The following is a 24,876-nucleotide window of genomic DNA, read 5'->3' on the forward strand; positions in this document are numbered from 1 at the left end:
ATGAAGTGCTCTAAAACTTCCTGGTATACGGCTGCGTTGACCTTGGACCTCAGAAAACCCAGTGGACCAACACCAGCAGATAACGTGGCACCCCAAACCATCACTGACTGTGGAAACTTAACACTGTGGACCTCAAGCAACGTGGATTGTGTGCCTCTCCTCTCTTCCTCCAGACTCTGGGACCCTGATTTCCAAAGGAAATGCAAAATTTACTTTCATCAGAGAACATAACTTTGGACCACTCAGCAGCAGTCCAGTCCTTTTTGTCTTTAGCCCAGGCGAGACGCTTCTGACACTGTCTGTTGTTCAAGAATGGCTTGACACAAGGAATGCGACAGCTGAAACCCATGTCTTGCATACGTCTGTGCGTAGTGGTTCTTGAAGCACTGACTCCAGCTGCAGTCCACTCTTTGTGAATCTCCCCCACATTTTTGAATGGGTTTTGTTTCACAATCCTCTACAGGGTGCGGTTATCCCTATTGCTTGTACACTTTTTTCTACCACATCTTTTCCTTCCCTTCGCCTCTCTATTAATGTGCTTGGACACAGAGCTCTGTAAACAGCCAGCCTCTTTTGCAATGACCTTTTGTGTCTTACCCTCCTTGTGCAAGGTGTGGTCGTCTTTTGGACAACTGTCAAGTCAGCAGTCTTCCCCATGATTGTGTAGCCTAGAACTAGACTGAGAGACCATTTAAAGGCCTTTGCAGGTGTTTTGAGTTAATTAGCTGATTAGAGTGTGGCACCAGGTGTCTTCAATATTGAACCTTTTCACAATATTCAAATTTTCTGAGATACTGAATTAGGGATTTTCCTTAGTTGTCAGTAATAATCATCAAAATTAAAAGAAATAAACATTTGAAATATAGCAGTCTGTGTGAATGAATATAATTTACAAGTTTCACTTTTTGAATGGAATTAGTGAAATAAAACAACTTTTTGATGATATTCTAATTATATGACCAGCACCTGTATGTATGTATGTATGTATGTATGTATGTATGTATGTATGTATGTATGTATGTATGTATGTATGTATGTATGTATATATATATATATATATATATATATATATATATATATATATATATATATATATATATATATATATCAAAATTCTCATCTCACATAATTGTTGATCTGACGTTTTTTGTTTTTTGAATTTTTGCAACAGGAAATTTTCTATCCTTCTATAAAGAATGCATTTCTATAATAATAATAATAATAAAAAACATATGACATACCTTACCTTTCAAACAATGTGGAAGCAAAATGACTAAACATAAAAAATAAACTTTTACAGCCATGATATTTTTGCAAGCACAGACTGTTATTTAATTTAATCAGTTTTTCTTTTTATTATAGACCCTTTTCACATTTATGGGTTTCTTAGAGCAGAAGTCGTCATAGTTGAGCTAACTTTTATAGCGGTGAATGAGAGTACACATTAAATATATTTTTGTGTGCCCATTTGCTCAAATAGCAAAAGAAAAACTCCACAATAGTGATTTCACAACTTTCAAAAAGAAGAAAAAAATAGAGTGAGATTGATAACGGCAGTGAAAAGAGAGAAAGATGTTACTTTTTACCATCACTCCCATAGACGCTGTATTACAAACACCCTCACATCAGCAGCAACTTGTTTTTTGTAATTTGATGCAAAAGTAATATAATAGAAAGTATTAGTATTATAAATGTACATACATTTTATTAAAAATTAAAATACAAAAACCTTTGCAGGATTTACTATATACTGTTGCACTTATGTATATGGTTGCGAGATAATACAATTATTTGATTCAATTTTTTTATTATATAATTAGCATCAAACAAACAATATAGTTCACAGTAATTAAAGATTATTAAATGAAAAGATTGAATGATTGCACAACCACCAGCATACCTCCAGTGAGCAAGGTTTGTGTTAATCAATCGAGAGTTGCTAGCCTAGAAATCTAGACACCCTAGCGGCAGAAAATGTAATCTGCCGCGAGTGTAGTCTAGCAACTCTCGGTAGATCTGCGAGCTGGAAAAACCAAACTCTGGTCAGGCCAATCACATCGTGTATAGAGTTGGTGGGCGGGCTTAACATAATGACGGCACGTCACGGCAGAGTTGTGGTGGTTCCGCATGCTACTGCCGTGTGGCGCTACTTGTAGGCAAAGAATCTGGTGAACAGCGGTCTTTCGAAACGGCTTTGGCCGCGACTCTGGAAGACATTGAGTTAAGCTTTTCTTTGAGAAAAGAACAAAGAACGGCACTGAAGTCATTCTTAAGAAAGGGAGATGTGTTCGGAGTTTTGCCGACCGGATACGGCGAAAGTTTCTATCTATCAACTAGCTCCACTTCACATTGCTCTCTGGTTGGTTGTAGCGCTATCCAATTGCGTGCAGAGGGAATTTGAAAGAAAAACCGTTTGTCCCGACCCTAGGATTGAGCCCTGCCAATGGTGAGTTCCCAGACCCAACATCTTGATGTGGGTCTGGCTTATCAGGCTAGAAAGATGCTTGACGGTAAGATAACCTTTCCTTCTGGAATATCAGGCATATTAGGCTACTTCCAACTGTTTATCTTCACTCAAGCGCTTTGTAACAAATCCTTCCCTTGTGAAAACCTGGGAGCATCTGGAGCCTTGACTTGAAGCAGCTATATTTGCATCTGGCAGCATTGCTTGTTTTGAGATCTGTAAATAATAGTTAATTGTATATAATATATATTTATACATAAAGAATGTATATTATAAGAACATTTGTAAGAAAATTTGCAAGAAAATGTATAAGAAAATATGTAAGAACATTTAAGAAACCGTGCAAGAAAATGTATATTGAATGTTTATTTATACATTGCACTGTTACAGTTTCATAGTACATTGCCCTGATATAGTCACCCTTGAGGCTCCTGCAAAAGTAATTTCTGTTTCTTCTGAACCCATTACGGCCCCAGAGCTCCCTGTCATGAACTCGGGCCAAACATCTACTGTCATCTGCCGTCTCTCACACTTCTCAATGAATACAATTAATGAACAGATCCAAGATATTTAAAAACTATATATCAGACACTATTAATGTGTTCGCCTTGAGATAAGCATAGCTCGTGTCTCACCATATCCGTAATAGAGACCAGATGCTCTGGCTACTTTGATGCGTGGGATAGGTTAGTTGTCACAACAAGAGAGAAAGGTTGACACGGAGCCGCTAAATCTCGACCCTTTCGGGGGAATCGCCTGTTTTAAAATAAAAATAAAAATCACTGAACAGAGGACAGTCTGGTGGCAAAAAGGTCGGTAAGTACCTCGGTTTTGAAGTCACGGTTCGGTATGGATTCGGTACAGCAGTTTTACAAAATTACTTTTTATTCATTTTTATTCAACAGTGGTTTAATGAAAAAAAAATTGTGTCTGTCCTTAAATGAATTCAGTTATAACTAAAAGTTTCTTAAAGATAATGCTGTAAACTATATAGGGAGCCCTTACATATTGCTATTAAAGATTAACAACAGAGCCCAAACTATTAGCCTAAATTAATTTGCTATTTATTTTTAGATATAATAATCAACACTCATAAGCTTCACATAAGGCAGTTTTTGCATTAATATCTAAATCTAATTATTATTATTTTTTCTCCAACTCGTTGAAATATAATCATTTAGTGGCTGTAATTTTCATGACAGGTTTATTTAAACATACATTAAATAAACAAGACATCACTAACAGGCTAAGTGGTATATAATGAATATATAGGCTAATATAACGAATATATAGGCTAATATAGTGCATGTATTCAGTGAAAGAGTTAATCTCTCTAGTGAACTCACAGCTGTGGACACTGAATGACTTCTAAGGTGATTCTACATGACATTGTTTGTTTACAAGCTGTTTTATTGTCTTTCCGCGGTTGAAACGCCGATGGAGCGATTACACAACATATGATACGTTTCAGTAAGTTGTAATGTATCCTCAACATACCTTTAGATATTCATTTTTTTAGGAAGAGATGATCGCATCCACTCGCGCGCTGCCACTTGAAGTTGAACTGAAACGCGTCTATCTTTGAATTTCGTGATAAAATGGACTGAATACTTAATATGTTCGTGTGGGAACTCGGATTGAAGTGTGTTCCGCGCTTTAAACAAGCCGACTGTTAACTGTTATAGATTACATTCATAACCGTTCGGTACACGCGCGCACCGTACCGAAAGCCCGAAACGTTAGTTCGTCTGTCCATGTAGTTTTCAACCGATTTATGAATAAGAACAGAAAATTACCGCTCCACTTCACATGCCCAATGGAATTTGAACTTGCTTTGCCAGATCACGATTGGTTGGTGTATACATGACAAACGGGCATTGGTGAATTGTGTAATACTTTAAAGGTCCCGTTTTTCGTGTTTTTTTGAAGCTTTGATTGTGTTTACAGTGTGCAATATAACATGTGTTCATGTTTCACATGTAAAAAAACACAGTATTTTTCACACAATTTACTTATCTGTATACTGCTGTTTTCACTGTCCTCAAAACGGCTTGAGTATTTCCCTGTTCTATGAAGTCCCTCCTTCAGAAACACGTAACGAGTTCTGATTGTGCCAGCGGTTCCCGTGTTGTGATTGGACAGCAGCTTAGCACACGCAGAGCGCACGTTACCGGAAAGGTCACGCCTCTTACCATAACGGGGATGCATGCGCTCAATGATCTCTAAGTACAGCGTCCCTGGGAAAGCCAAACAAAGGTGACTTGACTCCGGGATGAAAATAACAGCGTCTCGACGACATGGCAACAAACAAACTATACGAACGCAACCGAACGCAACACTTCCTATTTTCCACGCGGGAGCAACAAGACCACGCCCCCTTTTTCGCGCGTTCTTGTGGGCGGAGGTTAGTCGACAAACTGCTCTACTGACGTAATTAAAGCAGGAAATACCAGGATGTAGTCCTAACCAGCCGTTCGCTGTAGGCTTTGAAAGGGAACTTCTGTTAAATAAAATATCTCGCTTGGCATTGAACTTTGAGCTTTATAATTTTACAGGTATTATAAATGCTCTAACAGCAACATTACACACTAACTAAAGTTTGAAAAATGGGATCACGAAGAACAGGACCTTTAAAATATATAATATATAGATTTGTAATTAAATCAACACATTAGCTCTGATTATGAATGAAAAAAAATATTGGTTTACTTTTTTTCCGTAAGGCCACACACTCTCGGAAAGGACCATATTTGGCTCGAGAGCCGCTTCCGAACAAAGGAAAATCAGGCTCAGCAATCAATCAAAACGCACGCAACCCATAGCAACGCGTTATGGCAACGCCTCAAACAGAAATTGTCCGACTTTTGAGCCGTTCGTTACTATTGTATACATTGTCATCAATGTCATGTTATAATAATCACATTTATTTAGTGTTATTGACCACGATATTATTATTGATATTTGTCTGAGAGAGGCACTTTTGATTCATTTTGAAAAAGGGCAGGGGCTCGAGCACCAAAAGCCCCCCCCCCCCCCCCCCCCCGTGCCTGCGACAGAGTGGTGGAGTTTTATTGCTCAACAGGTAACAGATAAAATGCCATATGTAGCTTTTTTAACAGAGTTCATTGTAAAGCATTATCTATTGTGAAGGGCCATATTCATCCACACAGTCACGCAGAGCTAGCCTGGCTCCGCCCTCCTAAGTTCTTCTGCTCAATTTTCCTTTTCCTTCAGTACTCCGTCTGGGTTTGCGGTATATTCTCTGGTTTTCTCCAGTCAAATTTTAACCAGTCCAATCAGTGAACAGAGGGAGTGGCCATCTTGGCAGTGCGTCACTCCCGGATAACAGAAAATGGGCAAAGAGGCGGGACGTGGGCGAAGCTGAGGTGATGTGACGACTAACAAAGTCACTCAAAGTGGCCACGCCCTTAATTATGCAGGACTTTAAGGCTTTATATAATGTAAACGAATGAGTTATAAAAAAATTCACAGTTTCCCCCCTCACAGTTGTCATGAAGGGCAAAAATTAGCCGTATAGACCAAAACCACAATTTGTACCAGGCTGTAAACATGTTTTTTTCTGCTGTAGAGTTGGGCATTTTAACAAGAGTTCAATGAGATTCTGCTCCCTTTTGGAGCCTGTCCCTAGCGGCCAGTTGATAAATTGCAGTTTAATTCACTTCCGTATCAGCTTCAAGAGAAACTGCAAAGTTTAGGAGGTTGCCGCTTGGTTTGAGATGACATACGTCACAAGCTCACGACCAAACGTTAGCAATGGCAGTTATGGCAGATCCAGAGTGGCTCAGGGCAGATCCAATAGTTTTAAACTTCAACAGAGTCCCCGCCTTCAAGGAAGTTAACGCTTGTCAATGGAGAGTGGCCAGACTCTCTGTACAAATGAAATGTACGAGAGTCTGGTAGGACCAAGCTAACGTAGAGCCGAAGCACAACCAAAACAATGTTTTTTTAACCACTAGAGGGTCAAAAGTTACAGAGTGTACTTTAATAAAAATATTAAGAACTCAAATTTGCATTTAAGGTGCACTGTGTAAATTTTAGCGGCATTTAGTGGTGAGGTTGCGAATTGCAACTGCCCACCGCTCATCCCTCCCTTTCGAAGCTACGGTGGCCGACACAGGACAAATATGTTGTCGTCTGAGACAGCAGAGAGTAGCTAGCACTTGTAGAGTAGTTTCCATTTAGAGCCACTGTAGAAAAATGGCAGCACAAAATGTTGACTTCACCTGTGGTGTATGTTGATAGAAATGGCTCATTCTAAGGTAATAAAAACATAACGGTTCATTGTGTAAGGTCTTTATCCACCACTGAATTAGATTGCATTTCTGTCAATAGATACTCATAACACACTGCACCTTTAAAACTATTTAATTTGGCTAAATAAAATAGAATAATTTTATTACCATTCTGAACAATAGTGTTAGCCCAAAACTGTATGTAAGCATGTCAAAAACTCGACTCAGTCCTCAATCATTCCCTACAAATGTTCTGCAACTTTATTTATATTTCACCAATTCAATGTCAGGGGAACAGAATCTATGTTTAACTAATGTGAGTGCTGTCTAAAATATCAAGAAAATCTCGGATTCCAGCCAAGTCATGAGTGGAGACATTCATAATAAATCTCCCTTATTTCTTGAGAATCAATCTCTGAGATTCTTGCAACCGGTGGTCTCATTGGAGGGATATGTGGTCTGATACCACCAAAGATCCTCTCGTGTGGAGTTTAGAGAGAAAAAAGCAAGGTAAACACATCCTGATGACAGATGTATTTTGGTGTAATTAAAACATCTTAAGTGATGACTAGTTTGGCATCCCATGATAGCATGTCTGTTCTTATTCAACTCTCACTTCATTATGAACATTGTGAAATAATTCTGCTCTGTGTGGTTATGAAAGCCAGTGCATGCAGCTGCAGTAATGTGATAAAGGAAATGCCCACACTGACGTTTGTAATGGCTGAAGTTAGTATTTGAGTAGAAGCTGCTCTCAAATCAGTGTGAAAAGCAAACGAGACGCAGTGAAGGGCATCTAGAAAGCATCTGCGTCCCAGTCCCAGAAACCGAGCCAAAAGTCGCAGATGCTTCATTGTAAATTCTAAATAATGTGTCTTTGTAGCAGAGGAGCCATCCGGCTTGCTTTGACCAACTTGACAAACACTATTATAAATCAGGCTGTGGAACTTTTATAGAATTAGATCAGACATTTTATAGATGCCCCACTGACACACTCCATGTACAGCCATTTTCACTTTCATTTTATGAGTCTGTTACACAAGAGCTTTTCAACCTGAAGAAATGCAGCTGTACGGATTTCAGTTTTACCGTTTCTACCAATAAGGTTCAAGGAAGAAGGTGCTAAAAGCTGAAATCCTCTTAAAAGAGTTTTGTCCAGCGGGAGTGCCTTTATGTGTATTCCATTCTTTGATTTATAGAAGGAATGTACACTGTAAAAAATACTGTGTCCGTTTTACTCAATAAAATTGAGGCAACTATTTGCATCAGCTTTTTGAGTATTTTAAACTCATTTTATTTGTGTTCATCCTATTAGACTTTGCATGTTTTCAACTTGGACTCTTAAGTAATAGCAACTCAATATTATCAATTTAGAAAATTATAGTTTTAAGTATATCCAATATAATTTTTTAAGTAATATTTACAAATGTCTCCTTGTAAGCCACACATTAAGTTACTTTTTTTCCAAGCTACTTTTTTTCCCTTTAAATTTTATTTTCTTCATTTTTTTTATTCACCATGAAACAGTAAACCAGCATCTCAATACAAAACATTTATTCTCTTTAAAATGACAATGCAACAGTGCAAAACACAGTATAGCTTATTTTTTCACCTTTACATAAAGCTGACTTCAAGTAAAAAAAAACATTATGTACTACAAGAGGTAGCAACAGTATTTAATTTTCGTATAACAGTTTTTTCAATGACCATTGGTCTGTTTAAACCACTGAGAACAGTAATTCAGTCATCTAATTAAAACAATCTTTCGAACAATGTTAAAAACATAGAATTCAAATACATCATAATTATTACATCAGCTGATAAAAAAATAATCACTGAGAAAAGTGAACACCAATTTAAAGGGTTAGTTCACCCCGAAATGTAAATTCTGTCATTTAATAATTCACCCTCGTTCCAAACCTTCGTTCATCTTCAGACACAAATGAAGATATTTTTGATGAAATCCCAGAGCTCTCTGATCCCTCCATAGACAACAATGTGATGAACACTTTCAAGGCCCTAAAGTATAGGCAGAGATGTATAAAGTACTAGAGACACATACTTGAGTAAAAGTACAAGTTCCTTATCAAAAAAGTGACTTGAGTAGAAGTTGAAGTGCTCTTTAAGCACCACACTTAAGTAGAAGTACTAAAGTATTCAACATTTTTTGTACTTAAGTATTGCAAGTAGTTTATTTTAAAATGTACTACTCAAGTACTGAAAGTAAAAGTACAAGTATTGTGTTATGTAGTTATTAAAGAAAGTAGTCAAAAGTTTGAACATCATATTGTTTTTATTATTTCAAATGATTAAGCTAAAGGACAATCATAATGTTGGTAGGTAATTTTTCTACATATTGTCATATAAATAACCTGAAAATACTGTAGTTCATGAAGATTAAATCTTATAACCACTCTTACTAAAAAAAAATGGGGTATAAGCACACTTATATTCTCATTTCAAGAGGTGTTCTGAGTAAATGATTTGTTTGTAACACTTTACAATATGGTTTGATTTGTTAACATTACATTAGTTAATGTATTAGACTAATAACTAACATGAACCATGATCAATACATTTGTTACTGTATTTATTAATCTTTGTTAATATAGTTAATAAAAATACAGCTGTTCATTGTTTGTATATGTTACTTCACAGTGCACATTAACTATGTAAACAAGTAGAGAGAAATTTGAGCGCAAGACGCTCGTGTTGTTTTAAAGACAGTGAATGCGCGCTCGCGGGGCTCTCTCGCGCGCTCTCTCTCGCGCGCTCTGTCTCTCTCTCGCACTCTCGCGCGCGCTCTCTCTCTCTCTCTCTCTCTCTCATGCGCGGTAATGTGGGTTTGGAATGGAATGATTCGTAAAATTTTTATAATTGTAACGAGTAACGATGCAGCACAGAAAAAAATATCGGAGTAAAAGTATTAAACTCATCGAAAATATGTACTGAAGTAAAAGTGGAAGTAGGAGAAAAAAATAATACTCTAGTAAAGTACAGATACTGCCTTTTAGTACTTAAGTACAGTAGTGAAGTAGTTCTACTTTGTTACTATACATCTCTGAGTATAGGAAAGACATAATTAAATAGTCCATGTGACTCCAGTGCTTCAAACTTGATGTTATGAAGCCACGAGAATACTTTTTGTATGCAAAAACAAACAAAAATAACGACTTTATTCAGCAATTTAGCTTTAGCCTGTTAGCGTTAGCCAAGCCGTGTAAGGCAAGTTTATTAGCACATTTCATACACAGTGGCAATTCAAAGTGCTTTACACAGAAATGAAATAAAAATATTCGTAAGAGAATTAAAACAGTTATAATAGGAATGAAAAGAAATTAAAAATAAAGATGAAAACCCCTATCTGTGGTGGAAGAAAATGGAGAGTCAGGTTTACTTATTTATCGCTCCCCGTCTCTCAACATCTTCCACCCAGATAGCCTTAACAAAATAAAAATATTGAAAGATAAAAATAAAAAGTATAATTAAAAATAAAAATAAAAACAGGGTTAAATTGAAACATATAAATTAAAATGCAAGCAGTTCGGACAAAGCACCTACAGTGGCACAGTGCTCATTCAGTAAATGCACAGCTGAACAGATGTGTTTTGAGTCTGGATTTTAAAGTGGCTACTGTTGCAGCACATTTGATCTGTTCAGGAAGCTGGTTCCAGCTACGGCTGGCATAATAGCTAAAAGCAGACTCTCCTTGCTTTGAGTGAACCCTTGGTATTTCTAACTGACTTGATCCTGATGATCTGAGTGATCTGTTGGGTTTGTATTTAATCAGCATAGCTGCAATGTATTGAGGTCCTAGGTCATTGAGTGATTTATATACAAGTAATAGCACCTTAAAATCAATCCTAAATGTAATTGGAAGCCAGTGTAAAGACCTGAGGACTGGTGTGATATGGTCATATTTTCTGGTTCTGCTCAGAATCCTAGCAGCAGCGTTCTGTATGAGCTGCAGCTGTCTAATGGTCTTTTTGGGAAGGCCGGTGAGGAGACCATTACAATAGTCCACCCTACTGGTAATAAAAGCATGAATGAGTTTCTCTAAGTCTTGCCTGGAAACAAAGCATCTAATTCTTGCAATATTTTTCAGATGATAGTAAGCGTATTTCAACCCAGTCTCACGGCAGTTCGTGACATGAAACTCAGGTCTGACTCCAAAATCTCACCAAGATTCCTGACTTGATTTTTTGATTTCAGACCTTTAGTCTCAAGATATGCGTTCACCTTGAGAATTTCATCTTTGTTTCCAAATGTAGTAATTTCAGTTTTGTCTTTGTTTAACTGAAGAAAGTTTTGGCACATCCAACTGTTAACTTCATCAATGCATTTACATAGAGAGTCAATGGGGCTGTAGTCATTAGGTGATAGGGCTACGTAGATCTGGGTGTCGTCAGCATAGCTGTGGCAAGCCATTTTGTTATTTTTCATTATTGAAAAATTGAGTGGCAGCATATACAGGTTGAATAGGAGTGGTGCAAGAATTAACCCTTGTGGGACTCCGCATGTCATGGATGTCCACTCAGATTTATGGTCACCTATACTCACATAATAGCCTCTCCCTTCTAAGTATGACCTGAACCATTTGAGGACCATTCCAGAAAGCCCAACCCAATTTTCTAGCCTGTCAAGAAGTATGTTGTGGTCAACAGTGTCGAATGCAGCACTGAGGTCGAGTAGTACCAAAATTGATGTTTTGCCTGTATCTGTATTGAGGCGAATATCATTTATTATCTTAATGAGGGCCGTCTCTGTGCTGTGATGCGGTCGGAAACCAGATTGAAATTTGTCAAAGTGTCCGTTTGAGCTTAAGAATTTGTTCAGTTGACTGAAAACAACTTTTTCAATGATCTTGCCTATGAAGGGAAGATTTGAGATTAGTCTGTAGTTGCTCAGTATGGAGTTATCCAGATTTCTCTTTTTCAGGAGATGCTTAACTACTGCGGTTTTAAGGGAGTTTGGAAAAGTCCCAGAAAGAAGTGAGGCGTTTACCACTTCTAGGAGATCTGCTTCTAAACAGTTAAACACACTTTTGAAAAAAGAAGTGGGGAGTGTGTCAAGAGCGCAGGTTGATGTTTTAAGGTGCTGTACCGTTTCTTCTAAAATTTTACCATCAATTGCTTGGAAATTAGTCATAGTAACTTTCTGAGGTTGTGGTCTGATCTGACTCACCCCAGAGCAACTCAAGGATGTGCTGATCGCATTTCTGATATTATTGATTTTCTCTGAGAAGAAGGAGGCAAACTCACTGCATTTGCTGTCTGAGAGCATTTCACTGGGAATGTGACTCGGGGGGTTTGTTAGTCTCTCTACAGTAGCAAAAAGAGTGTGCGTGTTGTTTATGTTTCTGTTTATAATATTTGAAAAGAAGGTCTGTCTATCTTTGCCTAGTTCCACATTGAAAGCACGAAGACTGTCTTTATAGATCTTATAATGGACTACAAGTTTTGTCTTCCGCCACATGCGTTCAGATTTCCTGCATTGTCTTTTCATTAATTGCACTGCTGTTGAGTTTCTCCAAGGTGCTTTTTGTTTGCCACTCTTTTTTCTGACTCTCACAGGAGCAATATCATCAATTACACCCTTAACTTTTGAGTTAAAAGAGTCAAGGAGAAAATCAGCAGAGTCTGCAGATATGCTTGGTGTTAGAGATATAGCCTTCATAAACAGCACACTAGTGTTCTCATTTAAGCATCACTTTTTGACAGAGACAGATCTAGTTTCAATGGCAGGAGAGATTGATATATCAAAGAAAATACAGAAATGATTAGACAGTGCTACATCCTTAATAACTATCGATGAAATATTTAGACCCTTACTGATAAGTAAATCTAGAGTGTGTCCACGATCATGTGTGGGTCCGTGAACATCAAACATCAAATCAAAAGTGTTAAGAACAGTCATGAGATCTTTTGTTGTACTGGATTCAGCATTGTCAATGTGACTGTTAAAATCCCCAGCAATAGCAAAACAGTCATACTCAGATGAGATTGCTGATAACAGCTCTGTAAAGTCATCAATAAAGGCCGGAGAATATTTTGGAGGCCTATAAATAATGATAAGCAGGATGCGTGGAGCACATTTTAGCACAATGCACAGATATTCTAGAGACAAATAGTCACCAAATGATACTTGCTTACATTGATAGACATCTTTAAATAGAGCAGCGACCCCTCCACCCCTCCTGACTGCCCTGCAGACACTCATAAAAGTAAAGTTAGGAGGGGCTGTTGCATTGAGGACTGTTGCACTGCTGCTGTCTTCTAGCCACTTTCATTTAGAAGCAAAAAATCTAGGTTGTTTGTGGATGTTAAGTAGCTGACTAGAAATGATTTGTTTTTAAGTGAACGGATGTTTAAAAGTGCTAACTTAACAGTATTAATTGTAATTTTTCCCCCCACAGTAATCTTAGTTTGACAAGTAACAGGCAGCAGATTAGATGGGTTTGCCATACGGCCTTTGAAGGCCTTAGACTTTCTATCACGTAACAGAACAGAAATAGAGAAAGAGACAGGCACACTGGGTTCACGCTTGTTTTGTAAACATTTGATAAGGTTGCTGTTGACAATGCGAGGAAGGCGAAGTAATTCGAGGCAAATGTAAGTATTTATCAATAATACAAACATTTAGCTTTATCCTTGCTATATTTAAAGCATCAAACCATTGAACAGTTCATATTTATTGTCATTCTTACCTTTTTTAGTGTCGTTGGGGTGCCAGCAGTGCAAATTCAGTCCTGTCACCAATCAAAATGGCGTCTGTCATGAACATTTGTGTTTTTGCAACAGCCAAATCCACTTGTTTAGACTTTTAAATAAATTTTACTTAAAAAGTATCTCGAAAAGGCACACATCTAAAAAGCCTAGTAAACATTACTCAAGATAATACACCCACCATTTAACTGTAAAAAAACATGTAACAACATTTTATTTAATAAGTTATTCAAAATATTAAGTTAAGTACCAAACATAGATTTATTTGTTGAAAATATAGAATTTATTTTTGTTACAATTACAACCCCACAGAGTCATTTTTCATTAATCTAAAATAATTAATTATTTTATGGCAAAACTCAATCAGTTGTCTCAATTTTTTTAAGTTAAGAAATGTTAAGTTTAAGTAAGCAGAACTTGCAGATTTTTATTTTGTAATCATACATTTTAATACATAAAAAATATTTGAGTAAGCTAATTCATACATTTACCTTAAAAATGTCATGTAATCTCACATTTTTAGTAGTGGAAACTTGACTAGCTTTAACTAGCTAATTCAATAAATGCCACCTTGCTAATTCACCCTTCGCCGCAAGTTTGATTGACAGGCGATCTGACCAACCACATCGCCAAATCTGCCGTTTTGTCCGACAAAGCAGTCAGGAGAGTAGTAGGCTAGATTAACGTCGGTGGACTTGAACTTGGAAAAACGGTGTATACTTACGTCTTTCCGCGGTTGAAACAACATTTCTTTTAGTGTTAATTCATGTTTATTTCATGCTTATCAATGAACTAGAAGGAAGAGATAATCGGTTCTCGAGCAGCAACTGAGGCGCTACAGCGATTACGACACATTAAAGAGCCACAAAACGGTATCTATTGTTTAAATTTCTTAAAAAAATTACAATTTCAAAGTTGAGACTTTGTTTCATATTAAAAGTAACTTGCGCTGCCCTGTCTGTCGGCGTGTTGTCAGTATCCTCTTTGCTCCGCGATGTATTTTCTCTACATGAGAACATGTGTGTGGTATGAGAGCGCCATGGCTTGTCGGACATAGCAACAGTAACTAAAGGGGGCGGGTATTTGCGAATGGTCCATTGGTTACACAATGCTTTGGTAGCATAGCACTTTCTGAATGAGAACAGGGCCAGCAATATAATAGATTTAATATATATCTGTATAACTGTTCTCAAACTAAGCTCATGCTCCACTCGTCACCATGATGGTAACCCTACAAAAAAAATAAAAAAATAATAACCTAACAGAAACTCTTCTAAACTAGCATAATACAACATTCAACACTACTGAATCTCCCACTTAAAGGGTTAGTTCACCCAAAAATGAAAATTCTGTCATTAATTACTCACCCTCATGTCGTTCGACACCCGTAAGACCTCCGTTCATATTCGGAACACAAATGAAGATATTTTAGTTGAAAGCTGATGGCTGAGAAAGGCTTCAGATAGGCCTCCATTGGCATTCAGTACATTAATACTCCCAAGACCCATAAAAGGCACTTAAAACGTCGTTACAAAGTCCATCACACCACAGTGGCTCTACAATAATTTTACGATGCGACGACAATAGTTTTTGTGCGCAAAAAAAAATCAAAATAACACCTTTATCCAGCTTGTTATTGTCTTCCGTGTGTGCCTCCACGACGCATGCGCGAGAATATGACGCAGATCCGGCGCTCGGACACATGACCCAGAAGGGATTTGTTTACAAGCAGAGGAAGACACGCGTGTCTAAGCTGTTGGATTCTACATTGATCGTGCTTTAGGTCTCAGCGTAGTGCTCAAAATGGGGCTTAAAGGTCCCATGGCATGGCATTTTTCTATTATTTTATAATGTTTCCTGAGCTGTACTTATATTGTTAATATGACTTTTACATCATAAAATGTCATAATTTAGAAATAAAAGGCATTTTTTCTATACTGCTGTTTGCCCTGTGGCTTGAATGCCCTGCTTCAAGAGGCGTGTCTGCTGTGAGACTTCAGTAAAAACACCCACTGTTGTGATTGGCTGACATCTTTGCATTTTATATGAGCGGAGGGGGCGTGGTTTAACGAGGCACGAGCTTCTGCCAGAGAGACCTGAGTTCACTTCACATCAGTTCTCAGCATGTCTGAACTGTTTTAGTTACAGCATATACTTCAGGTTATTAGTCTATTTCTAGTCGGAGGGACTGTCACTCATGTCAGAAAGTTAGTAACTTTAGTAAATTATGGATCAGCGCTGACTGGAGACGCGAACCGTTTAGAACGATTCAGTCCGATTTGGTGAACTGATTCGGTTCACTAAAAAGAACTGGTTCAAAAGAAAGATCGTTCGCGAACCGGACATCACTAATGTACCAGAGACTGAGCTCAGCGATTGCTAACAAAGTTATTTATAGTAACTACTGAGTTATGAGAGCGCTGTCAGTCAGCGCGAGTTTATTGTGTTTGTATCTGAGAGTTCTGAATAAACACGAGTCCCAGTCACACCGAGTCCGTCTTCTCTTCATCATTATCTACCAACTTTGTAACACATGCAAAGTACCATTACAGCTGTCGAGATGAACGAGTTAAAAGTAAGTGTTGATAATAGCATTATTTTTAAAATAAAATAAAAGCGTCAGTGACGCGCGTTGAGTACACAGCGCAAACAAAGACACAACAGCAGTAATCGAATGTAATCCAGTTTATTGTGGGGCTAGGCTGGCTAGCCCGAATATGCTCGCGCTTACCCCCCTTCTGCTTAATCTCACGCCGCGTTTGGTGCCTCCGCTGTGGGCCAGATGCAGTACTGGGGGTCGGGGATGTTGAAGGCCGAGCTTCGGCGTGTGTGAGGTTTATCTCTGCTGATGTTGAGCAGAAACTCATGACTGTATGCACATTTTAGAACCGATAGACGCGACGAGGACGTACAAAAACACTGACTCACAAGATATAAAACACGAAAACACCATTCTGTCTGGAGAGAGAGAAGCCGCATTGTGTGCACGAATAATAAATAATAAGCTACACATCAGAAATCACTGATCACAGATCAGAAGGAACTGAAAAAAGACTTCTGTTTTCATTTGTACATCCAAACACTGAGAAACTGCCAGCGTTCACTCGTTCACAAGTAATGATCTCTCCACTCGAGCACTTGCATGGGCGTGCCAGATTCTCTGGGTGGAGGAAAGGGAGGAAACCGTTCCTGCTTGGACGTCAAACCAGGAGGCTTCAGGATTGGCTAGTCTGGCCTGTCATTTTCTCAAAGGCAGAGAAAGACAGCCACAACTCGGTTTTACACCGATCAACATTTCTATCCACTTGGGGACAATATTCAGGCTAGGGGAACTCATATTAATGTTGAAAAACCTCATAAAATGAAAATTTCATGCCATGGGACCTTTAAGTGTGCATTTCATGGATTCCCGAACGCTGGCGCTACGTCATATTCTCGCGCATGCGTCGTGGAGGCACACACGGAAGACAATAACAAGCTGGATAAAGGTGTTATTTTTATTTTTTTTGCGCACAAAAACTATTGTCGTCGCATCGTAAAATTATTGTAGAGCCACTGTGGTGTGATGGACTTTGTAACGACGTTTTAAGTGCCTTTTATGGGTCTTGGGAGTATTAATGTACTGAATGCCAATGGAGGCCTATCTGAAGCCTTTCTCAGCCATCAGCTTTCAACTAAAATATCTTCATTTGTGTTCCGAATATGAACGGAGGTCTTACGGGTGTCGGACGACATGAGGGTGAGTAATTAATGACAGAATTTTCATTTTTGGGTGAACTAACCCTTTAACGTTAATCTTGCACACAAAAAAACATGATATAACACTTAATTTAGGCATTTACTGTCCCCTTTGAGTGTCATGGAAAAGCATGGATGGAAATAGAAATCCCAAAATTAATAATACATATTTAAATGTTAAATTTAAGTTAGTCTAAATTAAAAGAAACTAGTTCATAACTCGAAACAATGAAACAATTCAGATTACTTAAAATGTCAGTTTTGAAAACTCACAAGAAAAAGAAAGTTCTAAACTTCGTAACTTACAAACTTTGTTTGAAGTTGTAACTTACGGGCATAAAAACCTGCCTGGAACGCAGCAAAAGTCATCCAGGGCCGGGTTTCCCAATAACGATGTATCTTAGCTCTAAAGAGCATGCTCTACGAGCGAAGTTACGATCATTCGCAGCAATTCCACGTGCGTTTCCCAAAAATGTACTTAACATGAACGCGCGAGAACGCGCTCTAAGTGCTACTTAAGAGTCGCTGTCCATTTGCGAAGTGCTGAAATATAACCTTATTTGGAATCGTTTCCTCTGAACGTTTCACCTAATAATTGTCATCTGATGTGGATTAGCAATCAAAACACGTCTATATAAAGCAACTACCTTCAGGCTGAGGCACTGACAAAAGGCTGAACAAAAAAACCCAAGAAAAGATACCTTTCAAAAAGACGAAATAGATATCCTCATTTAATTCAGATGTGTATTTATAATTTTTTTTGTTTGTTACCTGCCCTCATAAAAAAAAAAAAAAAATCCAGTGATCATAAAGTCAGTTTCCACAAAAACATTAAGCAGCAGAACTGTTTTTTTTTTTAAAAATCAACATTGATAATAATGAGAATATTAAAAAAAACAAACAAAAAAAAGTGTACAATAAAGTACAATCAAAACCTTATAGTATTATCACAATGCACTTGAATAAAGTTAAAGATGCAATCTGTCGGTTGTCCTGTAGGTGACCTCATAACTCTGTCTTCTTACGATACACTTAGAGCTTTACGATTACTCCAGAGCACTCGTAGATCTACGATCATTTTCAAGTGCTACTTAAGTTACGATGCTTTTGGGAAACAGACCTTAATATTAAGATCACTCGTACGATCGTTTTTACGATCAATTTAGGCTTACGATGCTTTTGGAAAACGCAGCCCAGTTCGATTCATAGTGTGTGATAGACCATGTGACCCTTGATGGTTTTGAGACTACTGCTTTGATGAAGCCACCCAGATATAAACATTTTCAGACTAATAAAATGTAGAGTATAGCTCAAACAATTAAATTATTCACATGGATGTCAACAAATTTGGTTCTCACTTCACAAGAACTAGCATATTCTCACCAGTGTCCTACGTCATACATTGGAACAGTCTCTTGTGAACGCGTGTACGAGTTAGCTGAAGTTTGAGATTACAGTTTGTAAAGTTTTGAATATGTATATTTTTCTTACACAAACACATGGCTTTACTTCAGAAAGCCTCATATTCACCCCCTTAGCCGCATACGTGGAGCCCTTATAATGGATAGATGCACCTTGGACTTCAAAGCAAATTCACTGCTATTATAAAGCTTGGAAGAGCCAGGGCATTTTTAATATAACTCCGATTGTATTCGTATAAAAGAAGAATGTCATGCAATTAGGGTGACTTGAGGGTGAGTAAATCATAATTTTCATTTTTGGGTGAACTATCCCTTTAATTAAATAATTGAGTTTCCTCTTGCTTGAAAAACATTTGTCAAGCAAGCGCACTGAGCAATCTTCACGTTATGCCAAGCCGGTTGCATTACCATTGGTTGTTTCACCTATCTATCGCATTCATTTACTCTCGCGCTGCGCCAACGAACTGCAGCGCGCGACACTCACATCAGGACTGTGGAGAACGAGGACGTCAAAGAAACCTAGTTAGTGCACTACTGACGCAAATACATTCCTCGGAAATCTTACCAGTGCAACGCAGGTGGATATAACTGTTATCGATACTATACTTCTCCCGCGTGCCATGCAGAACCTTTTCCCCAAGCTGTGGATCTTCATCGCTGCGGTTCTCTTGCTCCCTTTGCTCAAAGCTGCCGAGTATGAGTACTACACCTGGAAGCCGGAAAGTGACGGCAGAAGGCAACAGTGCATTGACATTCCCGAGGACCTGAGGTTGTGTTTTAATGTGGGTTACAAGCAGATGGTGCTTCCCAATTTGCTGGAGCATGAAACCATAGCGGAGGTGAAGCAGCAAGCGGGCAGCTGGGTTCCTCTGGTGCACAAAGCCTGTCACCCCGGCACGCAAGTGTTGCTCTGCTCGCTCTTCGCCCCGGTGTGCCTGGACAGACCCATACCTCCGTGCCGCTGGCTTTGCGAGGCTGTCAGAGACAGTTGTACCCCTATTATGCAGGCGTTTGGGTTCCCTTGGCCTGAAATGCTCAACTGTTCGAAGTTTCCTAAAGGCGACGTTTGCATTTCCATGAACACGACCAACAGCGATGCTATGGACAAAACCACAGGTGTGTATTATTTACGAAATTTTCTTTTTTTTCTTCTTTTTATTATCTTCATTATATATTTTAGACATATATATTTTGCCTCTATTCGGTCACTTTACAATTAAGTGTTTATTTTATTTTAATTTTTTTTAGCAGTGATGCCATTGTTTCAAAAAGAACATTCAGCGAGCAGTTTTTAAAAGTACCACGTTTTTCTTTCTTCTTTTCTTCTATTTTTAAAAAGCTAAAGAATCTCTACCACTATAAAGAGCCTTTTGTGGAGTGGAAAGATTATTCAATGGATGTTAAATGTTCTTGGAACCAAGCACAGATGCCATAAGAGAGTAGCCTACTGTTTTGTTCACATTTTGTTTTTATTGTACTATACTATTCTAAAAATGTGAAAAATTGTAGTATTAAAGAATCAGTATGTGTGTCTAAACTTTTAATTTGACGGTTTGATAAAGTTTGTGATGCATTTTTAACAAATAAACAAGAGTTACTGAATTTAGATATTAGGAATTTAGTGTTAGTTCTCACTTTAAACTTAACATAACATAACCTGCAGTGATATAGAAGTTAAATGGATGGAAACAAAGAGGCTGATATGTATCAATTTAAGTTACAGTCATTTAGATGTTCATATAGTTCTTTTTCTCAAACACATAATCAAAATAACACATTTATGTTATTATTAAATACTTTTACAAGCATTATTGCTTGCATATGGAAGGACATTTGGATTGAATCTTTTTCCCTTCCTTTTCTAGGTGTCTCTTCTGTGTGCCCACCATGCGACAATGAGATGAACACAGATACAATTCTGGAACACATGTGTGGCAGTGAATTCGGTAAAGAATAATTTATGTGATGCTTAAATATGTAGTCTATTTAAGAAATATTAACAAAATAAACGCATGATAAATAACATCTAAATGATAACCTCAATATGAGATTTTCCAGTCAAGTTGCTAATAAAAAAAAAATAAATAAATAAAAAAAAATATATATATATATATATATATATATATATATATATATTAAATTGCCTTTGACTACAAAACACTATGCAAGTAAAATCTGTTGTGTTTACTGACAAGAGAGAAATGAAAAAGTGGATGTGGCTTTATTTTTTTCCCTGACTATCAATTTGCTGATTTTACAGTTGAAACAGGCAAAGTCAAAGGCTACTGGGTTCAAAAAGTCTTTTTTAAAACTAAATACAATAGAAAAGAAAATGAGGTATTTTATAGATTATCATGGAAATCTGTCTAAAACATATTGAAATACACCAGATATTTTGGCAAAGATCTTTCCTAACATAACATGCACTGAAAACCAAATCTTGTTCCAAACCCGTTTCAGCATTCTGCTATAATGCAAGTGATTTCAAAACGCTTCATTTACTGGCAAGAGCCTAATGACTTCAAGAGAACAAAATCCGATCGGCTGATTCCCATCATTGTGATTCCGTTCAGGTCCAGGTTTTTAGCCCAAACATTTGTTTCCAATAATATTGTAGCCTGAAAAGAGTATTTCTAATATTACGGTCTGGATTTGCACTCCTTAAATCTATTTCTCTCCTGAGACCATAAGTATGGTGTAGTTCTGCTTAAACATAACAACATGTCCACAGTACTGATAAACACTGACTATTGTGTATTGTTTAGAGCTCAATTGTTCTTTTTCTGTTGTTCCATTCCAGTTGTTTTGTTTTTAAATGCAACTCAACATGGTCAAACCTCCTTGTCTAGTTTTTTTTTGTCGTAAAACCACATATCCATGACAGTGGATTATTAGATTTCAACCGCAAATGGAGATATTTCGGGTTTATAAAAAACAGAGCTACTTCTTCCATTGCAAAAGAACTAGTGATGTGGTCAGAATCCAGCAGGTCTCTTTTTTCAGGGTCTGAGATGTTGTCAAAGACAGGAAGCGTGCCGTTGGCAAGAATTTCATGGGACCTTTTATTTTTATGGCAAGCTATCAAGCACCAACCCAACAAAGGCTTTTTTTCTAGCCATTATAGGATGACTGTATCTCAAGCTATGTGTCTCAACATGTAAAATGTGAAAATGAAAATGTACAGTTTGTGTGTTATTCAGGTAGCTTATGTTAATTGAATTCTTGTTTTATGTCGAAGGTATAATTGCAACACATAAATAACTTTAGGACATCAATGGAAAACCTGATGTAGTTTGTTTTGCTGGCACCGGTGTGTTTGAAGAAAATACATTGTCATTGAAAGTACACCATATGATAGTTGTTTTGTTAAAATAGAGCTCCAGGGAATAAGAACATTTGGCAGCTTGCAGAGCAACAGCTCCTGGAGGTCCACAGTCCTGCAGAGTTCCAACACGCATACCTGTAGTTTTCAAGTAATCCTGAAGGACTTGATTAGATGGAAGTGTTTAATTAGGCTTGAAGATAAACTCTTCAGGACTGTGGCCCTCCAGGAGCTGAGTTTGGCACCCCCCCCTATGTTGTAGAATTTAAGAACTAGTTTAACTACTACAATGGGGCTAAAGGCTCCAGGGGGTAAAAGGCTCCTTTGATTTTATTTTCCTCTAAACCACTAGATGGCACAAAAACTTGCCGTAGCACTTTCCAAAACATCTGCTTTTCAGGCCCCATCATGCATACGGTGCAATGCAACACCAGGCGCGACACAAGTGCTTTTTGCTAGTTTCAGCCTGACGCATGTTAATAGTCATTTTCACTTCCTGCGCCACGTTGTTTAAATAACAAATGGACTCGCTGCGATCTGTTCGCCCCCGGGGGCGTGCTGGTCTGAAAACGAGGTGTGTTCAGGCGCATTGTTAGCGCGTTGCTATTTTGAGGCAACTGAAAACGACTGTATTTTCTGTGTTATTTAAAGGGTTCGTTGTACACTCTGCTTGTTACACACGCAAACATTTTTAAATGTTAAAAATAAAAGGATTCCTCTCTGGAGAAGCGTTCAGTCTTTCCGCCATGTAAATAGCGAATCCGCCATGGTGGCTTTTAAAGGGAATGGGAGATTTGTCAGACTCTGATTGGTTTACGTTATGTTTACTTTTTGAAATATATTTCTATATTACAATAGAATAAATTATTAACATATTAACAATAAATATTTAGCATATTTATTGAACAAAAATGAATTAATTTGTTTATCAAAATAAACAGAAAATAGTTCAAACTTCGCTAAAGTGATTGTTTTGAACAAGTATTAACTTAGGCATTATAAAAACATATTATTTTAGCTAAAGTATTTGCATCAATACTGTGTGCCTTTTACCCCGTGTGTGGGGTAAAAGGCCCCCCTCGCCCCCCCACACATTATGATTTATTTTCACACAAAATCTGTTGCTCCGTAAATGTCCAATACAACAAATTTGTTTTCAGCAATCATACACAACGGGATTAATGAAAATCACATTTTTCTTTGGGTGTGACTTTGGCCACGTTCTTTAATAGCATGCTGCTAGCCTGATTATGTGTTTGATTATGTTTAGTAGATGTTCTGTGTTGTTGGTAATGCAAAAAATTGCTATCCACAACACACATGGGCAATAACTAATTCAAAACGCTCAAATTCTTTTATAACGCAGTGTTTAAATAGCCAGTGATTTGAGGAGTTCCCCAGGGATCGGTAATAAGACCTATTTAGTTTTAACATTGCTAATAGAGAAAGTTTGGGAGGAATTGTGCCGTCTCTTTATTGATCTTGGTCGGATTTAGAATTTGATTCATACCCATGAATCTCATTCTCACACACCCTGGACGATATTGCGATACATCTCATTGCACCATCTTTGCGCAATTAGCTCAGAATAGCATCTGAAAGACATAAACTAGAGTGAGTTCTTGGCTTAAACGTGAAAACAGATGATGAAAAACAGCCAAGTGTTCAGCATCTCCATGGCAAAGAAATACAACAATGACCTTAAGCAAAAATACTTTAAATATTTGTATTTTCTATCAGTACTTGAAGTTTTTAGATACTTGAACTCTTCTAGATTTATTCAAGACTTCATTGGTGTGCAATGCAATTGTCTCATATGAACCTTAATGACTTCTACATTTTTCTTTTTGTAGCAATCAAGACGAAGATTAAGGAAGTCGAAATAGACAACTTAGACCGAAAAATCATTCTGCAGAAAAGGAGGAAGCCGGTGAAGCTTGGAAATCTGGATAAACAGGAACTAAAGAAGCTTGTTCTTTACCTGAAAAACGGAGCAGACTGTCCGTGCCAACAACTGGAAAACTTAAAGAACCACTACCTAATCATGGGTCGTGGGGTGGGCAGACAGTATATTTTGACAGGCATTCACAAGTGGGACAAATCTAGCAAAGAATTTAAGAAGGCCCTTAAAAACCTCAAAAGCCATAAATGCCCAGCTTTTGAGTCAGTGTTCAAGTGATTTTTAATCATTTTGTAACTAATTTTGTCATTACAGCATTATATTACCATTTACCTTACAGTATAGTATAAAAATAAACCATAAAGGCCACAACCCAACCAGACAGTTTTGAAAGAGTTTATTTGCCCAACAAATGTTGGAATACATGCAAACAAGTGCAATTCAGTTCAAATTCAATTCTAATCAATCCAAGTACAAAACAATATTCACAGTTATTTTTATGCTGAAAATCAGTGCATTTTGATATATCTTGACATTTTCATGTTGGATTCATATCTATTCATACAATCTGTTAATAATGTTTATGTTTTATAATATTCATCACAACTTTCAGTTATTAGCATATTCAGTAAAAACACATAATACATGCACCTTAGACGATAAAGGCACTCATTTGTTTGGCTTGCAGGATGCAAATCACAGTTATTCATGAAGTGGAAGGTGTCCTGTAGCATGCCTGAGGACTTGCACATTGCACTGTAATCACTGAACATTAAAACGGAACATATTTTTAATATATGTGACTGACTCTTTCTTACATATTGTGCATTAGTGACTGTTTTAAGTAGTTATAAATCATGAAAATGCAAAAGACAAGCAGCAGTTGTGACCTGCCAAGCAGTCCAGCTTTGCAACAAAACACATGTTGTGAAATAATCACTATGAACTGAGATCAGATTAGAGAAATATCAGACACTGTATGTGCTGTGTGTAAGCAAACAGCCAAAGTGTTTATCTTGTATAGACAGATCAGATATATTTGTTTTGGAGGGA

General features: G+C 37.5%; 1 protein-coding gene across 1 annotated transcript; it reads left to right on the forward strand.

The window, feature by feature from the left end:
* Positions 1–18,959: 18,959 nt before the first annotated feature.
* sfrp1b (secreted frizzled-related protein 1b) lies at positions 18,960–24,620 on the forward strand. Its single transcript, XM_079804115.1, has 3 exons — positions 18,960–19,717; positions 20,467–20,547; positions 23,777–24,620. Exons 1-3 carry the CDS (start codon positions 19,222–19,224, stop codon positions 24,100–24,102), a joined length of 903 nt encoding a protein of 300 aa, XP_079660241.1. The 5' UTR covers positions 18,960–19,221; the 3' UTR covers positions 24,103–24,620.
* The last annotated feature ends 256 nt before the right edge of the window (positions 24,621–24,876 follow it).

Source organism: Gobio gobio, assembly GCF_949357685.1.
Source record: "Gobio gobio genome assembly, chromosome: 22".
Classification (NCBI taxonomy): Eukaryota; Metazoa; Chordata; class Actinopteri; order Cypriniformes; family Gobionidae; genus Gobio; species Gobio gobio.

What these genes read in the sequence shown, in the direction of transcription:
- sfrp1b (XM_079804115.1), top strand. Translation starts at nt 19,222, where the DNA reads ATGCAGAACCTTTTCCCCAAGCTGTGGATCTTCATCGCTGCGGTTCTC. An exon ending in TGCTATGGACAAAACCACAG is followed by an intron (nt 19,718 to 20,466) that starts GTGTGTATTATT and finishes TTCCTTTTCTAG; the next exon opens with GTGTCTCTTCTGTGTGCCCA. An exon ending in CATGTGTGGCAGTGAATTCG is followed by an intron (nt 20,548 to 23,776) that starts GTAAAGAATAAT and finishes TTCTTTTTGTAG; the next exon opens with CAATCAAGACGAAGATTAAG.